This window comes from Pseudonaja textilis, chromosome 9 (assembly GCF_049901715.1).
Source record: "Pseudonaja textilis isolate UNSWEBS1 chromosome 9, rPseTex1.2, whole genome shotgun sequence".
NCBI classification, from domain to species: Eukaryota; Metazoa; Chordata; class Lepidosauria; order Squamata; family Elapidae; genus Pseudonaja; species Pseudonaja textilis.
In genome coordinates, this window is record NC_141998.1 from 16,597,241 (window position 1) to 16,609,861 (window position 12,621).

General features: G+C 39.4%; 1 protein-coding gene across 2 annotated transcripts in view; it reads left to right on the forward strand.

The window, feature by feature from the left end:
• Window positions 1–1,160: 1,160 nt before the first annotated feature.
• Window positions 1,161–12,621, forward strand: part of LOC113441803 (surfactant protein C-like) — a 17,926-nt gene continuing 6,465 nt past the window's right edge. Inside the window, exons 1-3 of one of the 2 annotated variants that reach the window (XM_087939090.1) lie at window positions 1,161–1,291; window positions 9,931–10,051; window positions 11,664–11,801. In XM_087939090.1, the coding sequence (XP_087795216.1) occupies window positions 10,004–10,051; window positions 11,664–11,801 (186 nt within the window). In that variant the 5' untranslated portion in view covers window positions 1,161–1,291; window positions 9,931–10,003. Of the gene's footprint in view, window positions 1,292–9,892; window positions 10,052–11,663; window positions 11,802–12,621 lie in introns of those variants that run through there. The other variant, XM_087939089.1, reaches the window with a different exon arrangement.

Here is a 12,621-nt window from a genome sequence, read left to right on the forward strand (position 1 = left end):
TTGAATCACTGTCTGTATAGTATTAAAAGAAATGCACAAACAAACCCAAATCTTCCAGAGAAACCCAATAATAATAATTACAAATTGTGCAAGAGGGACCAGAATGATTCAGCATGAGGCATGAAAATAAATCTTCAAATACCTTTAAAATAAACAAATTCAGAGTTCAAACATTTGCAAGTCTTGGCAGCTCCTTACCAAATTTTTTACATTCGTAAAAACAATCCTGTATAGTGGCAAAATTATTTCTGTTGCCACCACAGCCTCCATAAGTGAATTTCAGACATGTTTTTTCCTCGGGATCATAGTAAACCCTTTCCAATGATTTTTTGCATTTTCCTTTCTTTGGCGGTAATTTGCATTTTCGTGGTAGTTCTGGAAAGTATTTGAAAAATGGGAGAACAAAGATATTGCAGAGACTTTAATCTTACCTTGAAAAACATCAAGTCCATGCACAGAAAATGTAATTTTTGTACTTTAAACTTCATTTTGAAAAGAGAAACAAAACCATTTGAAGTCTTGTTTGTGAAATTGCAGCAAAATAGCTGATCTATACTACATTTGTTACCGGTTAACAAAGGGCAAGCTTCATTCAATTCCTCAATTTATTTATTTAGTTTTTTCATTGAACTGTAAACTTACCAACTTCTCCGGTTTTACAACAATGCACTAAACAACAGACTATATAACTGTCGTACTAAGGTAGCACTGAATAAGTGACCTGGTTAAAGATGTTTACTTTGTCACTGATTTGCTTAAACTTGTGAGACAGGCTCACACCAGCCTTCCCAAGTACATTCTCAGTGCTCCAAAACAAACAATAAATGAAACATAAAATAAAATCACTCTGCAATGTGAGCTCAGTTGTCATTCCTCTGCAACCTTTCCGTTTTGCAGCTGTTGCCTAACATCCCAGATAGAGAAGGAGTTGCACCGAGGAGGATAGGTGGCCAAAGGAAAAACATTACCAAGGGTGGGGCTGCTGGGGGTTCCCAGGGGTTCGGGAGAGCCCCAAGCTAAGATTCTGCGCAGTTTGGAGAACCCCCAAATCCCACCCCTGGCTGGCCCTGCCCATCCACCCTGCCCCTCCCAGGAATCCCCACAACAGAGGTGGTATAATCAGCAGGTTCTGGCCAGTTCTAGAGAACCAGTAAGGGAAATTTTGAGTAGTTCGGAGAACTGGAAAATCCCACCTCTGACTGGCCCCATCTATTCTTGGCCCCCTGAGTCCCAGCTGATTGGCTGGGTCTTCTTGTGTTGCCCTGCACAGGAGAACGGAGCTGGAAAGCAGGTTAATGGAGAGGGAATGGGATTTTGCAGCATCCTTCCCCTGTCATGCCCACCCAGCCATGCCCACCCAGCCACGCCCACAGAACCAGTAGTAAAAAAATTTGAATCCCACCACTGCCCCACGTGGCCCGTTTTGTATGCAGGTAAGTGCTGGGTGTGCGCGAAGGCTCAAGGAGGGCAAAAAACGGGCCTCCCAGAAGTTCGGAAAGGCCAGCTTCCACAGAGCCTCTGGAGCCCGGGCAGGCCATTTCCACCCTCCCAGAGGCTCAAGGAAAGCCTCTGGATCCCGGGGAGGACAAAAAGCCCGTCCCCACTGGGGTGCAAGAGGCCAACTAGACCATGCCCACCATGTCCATGTCCACCTAGCAACTGGGCAAAGAACCTGTTGCTAAAAATTTTGAAGCCCACCCCTGAACGTCACCTGTAAGTCTCACCTTTCTTCTGGTAGCCAGATGTGACAAATTGTAGGATCAGCAGAAGGTAGATAGGGCCCCAGGCCTGCATGGCAATTTTTCTTCTAGAAAGTATTTATTTTTAAGGGAACCCAGTTTATGCCAGTGCTTAAGGGAGAGAAAACCAGTCACTTGGAGAGAGTTGGTTAGGTTTTGATAGATTTTTTTCAGAGCCTGCTCTGCTTTAACTGAAGTTCTCTTCCTGCATTTAAATAAAATATGATTGCTTTTCAGGCAGGGACATGGGGAAACCATAAAGTTAACTGTGGGTGGTCAGGCATTCATTCCTTGAGCATATTATTTTATTGGTGGATTGATTTGGTTTATATGCCGCCCATCTCACCCTGCAAAACAATTAGGGGCTTCCTTGGTTAGAGGCAGTCAGAATTTTGGGATCCTCTGGGAATGTTGAAGAACAATAGAGAGATGCTATCACAAGATGGTGGTCATGGAGGGGCCTGGCCATAATCTGCTCAGCTTTAGGTGGTCTTTTTTCTGCAGATCTGAACCAAGGTGTTGGTTTTTCTGTCCTGTTTTTACTATCATTTGAATGCCAATGAGACCTTTCTGGAATGCACGGGTATTCTGTAAAATCACCTGTAAAGTCATGGAATCAATTATTAATCAATCCATTATCCTCTATTTAGAGACAAACAATCTACTCTCTAACAAACAATTTGGTTTCAGAAGGAAACTGTTCTGTAACCTGCAACTCTTGCACTGCAAAAACATATGGACGACACAACTCGATCAGGGCAAAGCAATAGACGCAATCTACATAGACTTTTGTAAAGCCTTTGATTCAGTGGTACACTAAATCCTAAAACTAAAATCTTATGGTATCTCTGGACACCTGCATAACTGGATAGAAGCATTCCTGTCAAACAGGCAACAAACGGTCAAAATTGGAAGAGTCCTATCAAATCCTGTACCTGTCAACAGTGGTATCCCCTAAGGCGGTGATCTAGGACCAACTCTCTTCATACTCTATATTAATGACCTCTGTGATTACATTAAGAGCAACTGCATTCTTTTTGCTGACGATGTAAAGCTATTCAACACCACTGACAATGCTGCTACCCTTCAGAAAGACCTCGACTATGTGTCAGAATGGTCAAACATATGGCAACTTCAAATCTCAACAAATAAACGCTCTATCTTACATACTGGCAAAAAAAATCAAAAAATAAAATACAGGCTGAATAGTCAAGACATTGTTGATGGCAAAAACTTTGTCAAGGACCTTGGAGTACTCATCTCAAATGATCTAGAGCCCATTGTAACTACATAGCCAAAAAGGCATTAAGAGTTGTTAACCTAATCCTGCGTAGCTTTGTCTCTGGTAATATCACTCTACTAACTAGAGCATATAAAACATTTGCTAGACCAATACTTGAATACAGCTCATCAGTCTGGAACCTGCATTATATATCTGATGTTAACACAGTTGAGAAAGTCCAGAAATATTTTATGAGAAGAATCCTCCACTCCTCTACTCGTAGCAGAATACCTTATGCCACCAGACTTGAAATTTTAGATCTAGACAACCTAGAACTACGCCGCCTTTGGTTCGATCTAAGTATAATATATATGTCCTATCTATCAATGAATACTTCAGCTTTGACCAAAACAATACAAGAACACTAAATAGATACAAACTAAAGATAAGCCACACCAAACTTGATTGCAGGAAATACGACTTCAGCATCAGAGTAGTCAATGTCTGGAATACTCTACCTGACTCGGTGGTTTCTTCCCCAAACCCCAAAATCTTCAACATTAGACTGTCTACTATTGACCTCACCCCTTTCCTAAGAGGTCTGTAGGGGGCATGCATAAGCGCACCAAAACGTGCCTACCGTCCCTTTCCTATTGTTTCTTTTTTTTTTCTTATTTGTATCCATTTCATATATTTATAACCATGTTTATACTTATACCTGCTATCTAATAATTGTTTGACTAAATAAATAAATAAATAAATTCTTGGACGTGAAACTCGACATTGCTTTTTTTAATGCAAATAATCTTAAAAATAAGAATGAGAAAAGGAGGTTGCTTACGAATGCTATTTTCGTACAGCTCATTTCTGGAAAGTGAATAAAAGTGTTTTACCTGGATAGAAAATCAGAACAGATTTGGCCGCACTGACTCTGACTAACATATTTTATTAAAAGGCATAAGCTTTTCTGAGCTGCAAATCATGAATCAGCCCTGACTAACATTAGCCCAGCCCCAAAACCTGAATTAATATTTTCTAAGGATGGGTGCAATCCCCAAACAACGGCAGCAGCACTTGAACACCCTTAGCACTGGCAAATCCACCGTCAGTCAATTGTAAAAGACAGCTTTACCTGGAACAGCTTACATCCTGCGATTATATCTGAAACACCATCGAACATCCATATCTTCCTATTCCAAGCTCCTTGGGAAGGATTCAATAGGTGGACAAAAATGCCAAATCCAGTCACTGTGCAATGAAATTATTTGCCACATCAGTATTGAATATGAGCCAGCAATGTGCAGCAGCAGCCCAAAAAGTTAATACAATCCCAGTGGTATAACCAGAGGCATAGAATTAAGATCTCATGAAGTATAAATGCCACTTTACAAAACCCTAGAGTAATGTTAGGAATGATAGTCACTTAACAGTTGGGTTGGCAATATATGAGGGCTATCCACAAAATAGATTACATTTTCGTCTGTAGCAAGAAGGGGCAGAGCTAGCGTGGCCATCTTTGGTCTGTGCGTCCGCTGCTCAGTCTGCATTTAGTCATGCAAGTGGGAGGTTCATATCATTGCCCGTTATTTCACAGCAAATGTTTGAAATGTGTGCTGCAATTGAAAATCCCGCGAGTTGTGAGATGCAATCAGTGATAAGGTTTTTGTTGGCAAAAAACCATAAACCGATTGAAATTTTAATTGAAAAATTGAAAAACTAAGAAAAGCAATTCAGAACAAGTGTAGAGGAAAGTTAAGCTCAAAAATTTTGTTTTTGCATGACAATGCCTGACCACACACAGCAAATCACACTTGAGAAGTCCTGAATGCTTTCAAGCGGGAGATTTTTCCTTATCTGCCCTAAAGCCCCGATCTTGCACCAAGCAACTACCACTTGTTTCCGAGGATGAAGACCTGGCTTGGAACACAGCACTTTGATGATGACGCGGAACTGCGGGCGGGCGTGACTGACTGGCTCAAATCTCAGGTGGCTGAATTTTACGACAATGGAATTACAAAGCTTGTTCACCTCTATGGTAAGTGCCTCAAATTGTTCAGTGAATATGTTGAAAAGTAGTATTTAAGTGTCACTTTCAAGTGTATATAATAAAAATTTTTTCCTACACTTTGTTTTTTTTCTATCGCAAAAAGTAATCTATTTTGTGGATAGCCCTCGTATAAACCAGGAAAGTCATTTAATACTTTTGTATCTTTAAGAGAATGCTGTAATTGTGATTGGCTGAGGTTCCTCCAATGGCCATAAGATGGAGCCAGAAACCTGGTTTGTTCTTTTTGCATTTTCCTGTTGCCTTTTGCCTGATCATCATTCTGCTTGAAGTGCTGTGAGTCTTGCAACTGTTCACAAACTTCATTTACTGAACTTTGTTTATGACACTGGTAAAGAAAAGGACTTCATTTTTGGATTGTTTTGAATACTAACTGCTTTAACCGTGTATGATTTGGACTGTTTGTTGGACTTTGTTTAACCTGTTTACTGGAAGTAAAACTTACATTTTGCTATTCAGTGTATCTGTGTGCAGGTTGTGTGTTATTCATCACCACTCTCACTATGTTTCCCTGAGTGCACTCATTCTCCTAACAGGGAATACCTCAAAAGTAAGACCCTACCTGGAATTCTGCAACCAACTTTTGTTATTTAAAAGATGTTGAGACTTTGGAAAAAGTTCAGAGAAGAGCAACCAAGTTGATCAAAGGCCTGGACACTAAACCATATGAAGAACAGCTGCAAGTTTTGAGTCTGGCTAGTCCAGCGGTGGTATGCTACTGGTTTGGACCGGTTCAGCCGAACCGGTAGTTTAAAAAAAAGCTTCCGATGATCAGCTGAGAGGAGAAAGAAGAGAAAGGTGCAGGATAGACCCTTCCACCCGCCTTTTCTTTATCCTCTCAGCTGATTGGTGCTGCAGGCCTCGGCTGGTGTGGAGAAAGCTGCACGCACGCATCAGGTGCTCAAGCGTTAGATGCTTGCATGATCACCGAATTGGTAGTGGAACAGGTAGGATCCCACTGCTGGGCTAGTCTAAAGAAAAGAAGAATTAGGGGTAACATGATAGTAATATTCCAGTATTTGGGAGGCTGCCACAAAGAAGAGGGGTTGAAATTGTTCTCCAAAACACTAGAAGGCAGGACAAGAAACAATGGATGGAAACTGATCAAAGAGAGAAGCAACCTGGAATTAAGGAGAAATTTCCTAGCAGGGAGGACAATTAACCAGGAGAACAGCTTCCCACCAGAAATCATGGACACTCCATCACTGGAGGTTTTTAAGAGCAGACTGGACAGTCACTTGTCTAAGATGGTATAGGTTCTCCTGCTTGAGCAGGGGGCTGGACTAGAAGACCTCCAAGGTCCCTTCCAGCTCTATTCTATTTTAAATCAAAATCTAAGCCAGTGAACTCAAGTTTATTTATGCATGCTTATTCTAAACGTGAGAGTCCTTGACCCCATTCAACTATTTTTAAGATTAAGGGCTCTGGAGTTACTCTAAGATCAATGGCCACAACTAACTCCTACAACAAGGTTTCTATTTTAAGCATTTTTAATGCTTATGCTTAAGCCATGGTGGTGCAGTGGTTAGAATGCAGTATTTCAGGCTAACTCTGTCACAGCCTGGAGTTCAATCCTGACTGGCTCAAAGTTGACTCAGCCTTTCATCCTTCCAAGGTTGGTAAAATGAGGACCCAGATTATTGGGAGTAAGAGGTTGACTCTGTAAACCGCTTAGAGAGAGATGTAAAGCACTGTGAAGCAGTATATAAGTGCTATTGCTAATGCTAATGCTAACACTAACTCAACAAAGAATTGTAAATATTAAAATCCAATTTAAGCCAGCACTTTTCCTTTAGGACATATGGAAACATGGTTAGAAAAGAGGTATAGAAAATTATTTCAATATGTGATTACTGCATAGTCTACTACTTCAGACTATTATATTCACAAAGCTGGAAAGATTCAACAGTGTTGAATCCAACAGTTCACCAACAGTGCTTGGTGAAATTGACAGAAATTGTAGAGATGGCCAAACTGATTTTTTTGATTAGGGAAAAGTCATTATCAACAGGTGTTACTTCTCCTGCAAGAGTTGCTGAGTTGCTTCTGAGTATTGTTTCTGGGATGGGGATTATTATTCTATTCTTGTTTTATTCTTTTTATTTCTTATATATTGTGTTTTTATTTCTTGTAAGCCACCTTGAGCCAGTAGGCAGCAACATGCATTTTCCAAATAAAATAAATATTCATCAATGACTGAAAACCCCTTATGAACTTTTTGCATAAAAAGAAAACAGTTTTTGGGCTTAGAGTTCGATATTAGCAAGAATAAGTTCAGAAACAAGGGAAATATTTAATGTTAGAGAGAGGTAAAGGCAAGGACGGTGAGAGGGGCAGAAATCCGCTCGTGATTCTAGCCTCCCTTTTCTTGAGTTTGGTGCGATCTTTCGGGGTGCTCGAGTCTTGGAGAGACTCGTGCCGGTGTGGGGGAACCTCGGGCTGCAGTGTGGGGAAAGCAACCCCCCTGTAACGAAGAGGAAGCCCTCCAGAGCCCAACGATCAAGAACAGCCTCCTAACAATGGAGGCTCCGAAGTCCGGACTGCCACCGATGGGAAGAAAAAAAGTGAGTGAAAGTTTGCAAGCTCGGGGGGGAAAGAGAGTCGTGGCAGAGAAGATATTTGTTTGACAATAGACTGATTCCAGGCTGTTAAATACTGTGTGAATGCCAGCTGTGAGCTCCAAGACGAAGCGGCTACAAAAGAATTGGTTTAGTGAATGTGAAAGAGCTTGGCAGGCAGAAGAGAGTCGGAAATAAAAAGAAGTAAAAGAATTTTGGAAGTCTGAAGACTCTATTATCACTAACATTTGGATTGAAGCTATTAAATTGGATCCAGAAGCAGAACGAAGCCGATTGGGGGAAAGACAGAGCAACTCCATAGGCAGCACCCAGAACGTTGAAACGAGTGGGAATATTGCTTACTGGCAGCTGTTACTCAGCAAATCTTCATTTGCCATTTCCGGTGTGCTAGAAGTGGAAGCTTCCAAAGTGAAAAGCGGAAACAAAAACTCTTGTCTTTGGAATTTTCTTTTTCTTTTTCTCAACCCTTTTCTGTGTGTACATACTTACTAAAAATAGCCTCTCTTCTTTCTTATTTGTTGATGGTATGCTATGTTGAAATATGCTTGCTTTTTTTTTTTTTTTTCCCTCTGATTTCCTCTTGATAAATATGTACATTTAGTAATGAAATATTAGAGTGTTAAAATATTGGATTAATTTAGTTAAGTTATTATTAATAGAGATTGTTATAATTTGAATGGGAATATAGGGGAGACAGTAAGAATATTAAGCATTAGCTACTTAATAAGCTTAGAGCTCTCTAGACCAATATTATATTTCTTTGTGTGGGTTTATCTGTGAATGTAATATATTTTATAGTTAAGGTTACTTTATATTGAAGTTAAACTAGAGAAAAATATATACACTTTACTAATTAGTCAAGAATATAGCTACTTAATAGGTTGATAGATCTTGGTCAATTTTAGTTACAGAACTAAGAATACTGAATGCCAATTTGGAATAATATATTCAATATTGTACAACAACAAAAACAAATTTTGAAGGAAATGACTACTACAACTACCACTGCTTTGAAATCTGGTAGGAAGGTTAATCCCACAATAATGTCTACTTTGACAACAACTTCACCCATGGCACAAAAAACAATAGAGGAAACACTACCAACAGAGAAGTCAACTAGCATCTTGAATGCGAATATCCAAGCAATGTTCCTAACTTTACAGGACTCATTGACAAGATTGCAAGAAACAATGATTAAAAACCACAGTGAAACAAGGGCAGATATCAATGAATTGAAGGAAGAAATGGGAAACTAAAGACAGAAATGAAAGCGGACATTTCTAAAGTAGAGGATAAAGTGGGGTGTTGCAGCAGGCCTTGGAGAAAAACGAAGTTATAATAAAAGAAGTAGAGAAAAGAACCGAACGAACAGAAAGGGAATTAGAAAGGGTGGATGAAGATTTCAAAAGCATGAGCAAAGAAATGGAGGACTCCCTTGTCCTCCTAGAAATGGACAAGGCAGCAACTTACCTAAGATTCCAAAATGTGACAGAATCAAAAGAAGAAGACCTGGAATACTTGATGGCAGAAATACTGGCCGGTTTATTGAAGATGGATAAAGATGAAATTCAAAAGAGTTTGATGAAGTCTACAGGGTCAATACAAATTATGCAAGACGCCACAATTGTTCTAGGGAAGTACATATACGATTCACTAGAAGATGTGTTCGAGACATGATATACAGAACCTCAAGAGATAAAACTATAACCTACAAAGAGAAAGAAATTGTGATTCTTAAACAGATACCGAGGAGAATAAGGGAACAAAGGCGTGACTATAAATTCCTGGCAGCATATTTAAATAAAAAAAGAATCACATTTAAATGGCTTATTCCAGAAGGAATGTTAGTGTCGTGGAAAGAGAGGAAAATCAAAATAGATACTATGGAAAAAGCCCAGGATTTTTTTTTTTTTTTTCACATTTACTTTTTTTAAATGTACTTCCTTTGCAGAATGAATTCTTTCATTATAACATGGAACTTCTGTGCAGAGGGAGGGCAATGGGATTTCCAGTGGGTGGCTGAACACCTTTTATCCTTGTTGTCCTTTTCTCAAATCGTAAGAGAAGCGGGATATAGAGAAACAACTTCCCAAATTAGGGGGTTTCTTCACAGTTGTTGCCTCTTTTCCTAGTAAATTACATGTAAAAAATGTGAACGTTCTGGTTTTCTTGCTTTGCTTTCAAAATTGTATGAAGGTGAAATGAACGTTTTTGCCTCTAGCTGAAGATGGTGAAATTCCAAGCCAGGTAGAATGAGGGCTGATCAGGTTTTTCTCAGGTTTTTCTTTTGGTCAAGACCCTTTGACCCCCCACATAACTCTTTAGGTCTGTCTCTATAAAAGAAAACAAGTCAACCAAAGGCAACTTTACGAGTATTTTTACTCCACAAGCCACCAGAATGAATTCCAAAACAAACTGTGAAGCTAACGCAGCACCTGAACTCCCAGTAAGTTAGGGTTTTTGTGTTTTTTGGGGGGGCAGGTGTCAGTTCTATATAATGCTCCAACTGGAAACTGCATTTGGCAGATGAGAGATATAAAGAATAAAGTAGTGCAGATTAAAGGGCTATTGCTAAAATCACTCTTTGTGCTCTTGAGCAGTTGTCCCACCAAGATTAACTATGGGCTTTTTAAAAGTCATACAAATGCTAATTTATCAAATGGGCTCCTCTGTTCTAATCAAACTGCTTATTTTATATTAATCTATCTATAAACCTTTGGGGAGAGGAAGAGGGGAAGGGGGTGGCAGCGAGGAAGGGGAGGTTGAGAAAGAGTTGTTGACTATGTTGATTGTAGGACTGTAACTTTGTTGCTTGTATCCTTATGATTTATACTGATTGTTTCCTAGTATGATTTGATTGCTGATTGTACCCAATGACTATCATTAAGTGTTGAACCTTATGATTCTTGATTCTTAATGAATGTATCTTTTCTTTTATGTATACTGAGAGCATTTACACCAAGATAAATTCCTTGTGTGTCCAATCACACTTGGCCAATAAAAAATTCTATTCTATTCTATTCTATTCTATTCTATTCTGTTCTATTCTAATCAATAGTAAAAAATTTATTTCTTAGTCTAATCGGCTATCCAAAGGGTAGAGAATAAGCATCCAAAGCAAATGAACCTTAGAATGAATATAGTATTTATAACACTCAAGCCTTTCTCTTTTTAACTTGAAAAGGTAGATAACACTGAGAATTCCCCAGTTCAACTCTGAGCTACTTATATTGAAAAGGAAGATAATAGAATAGAATTCTTTATTGGCCAAGTATGTATCTTGAAGTATGAAGTATCTTTTCTTTTATGTATATTGAGAGTATTTGCGCCAAGACAAATTCCTTGTGTGTCCAACCACACCTGGCCAATAAAGAATTCTAATTTGATCAACCCTTGCCTTTCCTAGCTGGTCCTTATTTTAAGGGATTATTCCATTTTTTTCTGTCAATATATAATATTATTTACAGCTATCCTTGACTTAACAACTATTTGTTTATTGACCATTCAAAGTTACAGCGGCACTGAAAAAAGTAACTTATGACCAGATTTCACACTTATGACCATTGCAGCATCTCCATATGATTTACATTTGGATGCTTGACAACCGGTTCATATTTATGACAGTTGCAGAGTCCCGGGGCTGTGTGATCCCCTTCTGCAGCCTCTGACGAACAAAATCAATGGGAAAGTCAGGTTCCCTTAAACTGCAGTGATTCACTTAACAAATGTGGCAAGAAAGGTCACAAAACAGAGCAAAACTCACCTAACAAGTGTCTCATTTAGCAACGTAAATGCTGGGCTCAATTGTGATCATAAGTCGAGGACTATCTGTATTAAGAAAGGATTTTCCACTTTGTTCAGGCTATTAAGGGAGTCCATTTTTATTTTAAAGGTTGGGTATGCAGAAGTAGTTTTCTGCAATTTGGTGCCCTCTTTTGTTTCCTGTATAAATGGCCACAACCTAAGAAGAAGAAGAAGGTGGGTGGGATTTGGGAGGGGGTAGGATAACATTCTTCTGAATTTCCACTTCCCAGCTAAGCCTCTGACTCTTTCCCCAGGGACTCAAGTTTATCCCCAGAATTCCAAAAGACAGGAAGCAAGTGATTCTCATCTCCTCGGTGTTGGTGCTTTTGACTGCAGCAATTATTGCAGCCATTCTCATTGGGGTTTATATTACTCAGGAATACACTGAAAGGGTGAGTAGGACCTATAAGTGCTCAGTTCTTGACTTACAGCCACTCATTTACTGATTGCTTGAAGTCACAACAGCACTGAAAAAAGTGACTTATGACCAGTTCTTGCAGCGTCCCTACAGTTGTGTGACTTAAAAAATTGAGACTTAGTAACCAGCATGTATTTTAACAGATTTTAACAGAATAACAGAGTTGGAAGGGACCTTGGAAGCCTTCTAGTCCAACCCTCCACTCAAGCAGGAAACCCCATACCATTTCAGACAAATGCCTGTCCACTCTCTTTTTATTATGATGGTTGAGCCTTCCTGGGGCCATGGACTTACCATTCGTGATCTTCCAAAAAGACTCCCAACAAGCAAAGTTGGTGGGAAGCTGGATTCACTTATTGTATTGTATTGTATTGTATTGTATTGTATTGTATTGTATTATTTTATTTTAGTTCGTTTATTTATTTATTTATTTAGTCAAACGCTTACAATATAATAGAAATAAGGCTAAACATAAGTTTAAGTACAAGAAATAGGAACTAATAATTGGGGACAATAGGACAGGGATGGCAGGTGCAATTGTGCGCTTATGCACGCCCCTTACAGACCTCTTAGGAATGGGGTGAGGTCAACAGAGGTTAGTTTGAGGGTAAAGGAGTGGGGGTTTGAGCAGGTGACAACAGAATCAGTTAGTGAGTTCCAGGCATTGACCACTCTGTTGCTGAAGTCGTACTTCCTGCGATCAAGTTTGGAGTGGTTTACATTTAGTTTATATCTGTTGTGTGCTCTTGTGTTGTTGAGGTTAAAGCTGAAATATTCATTAACTGGTAAGACAT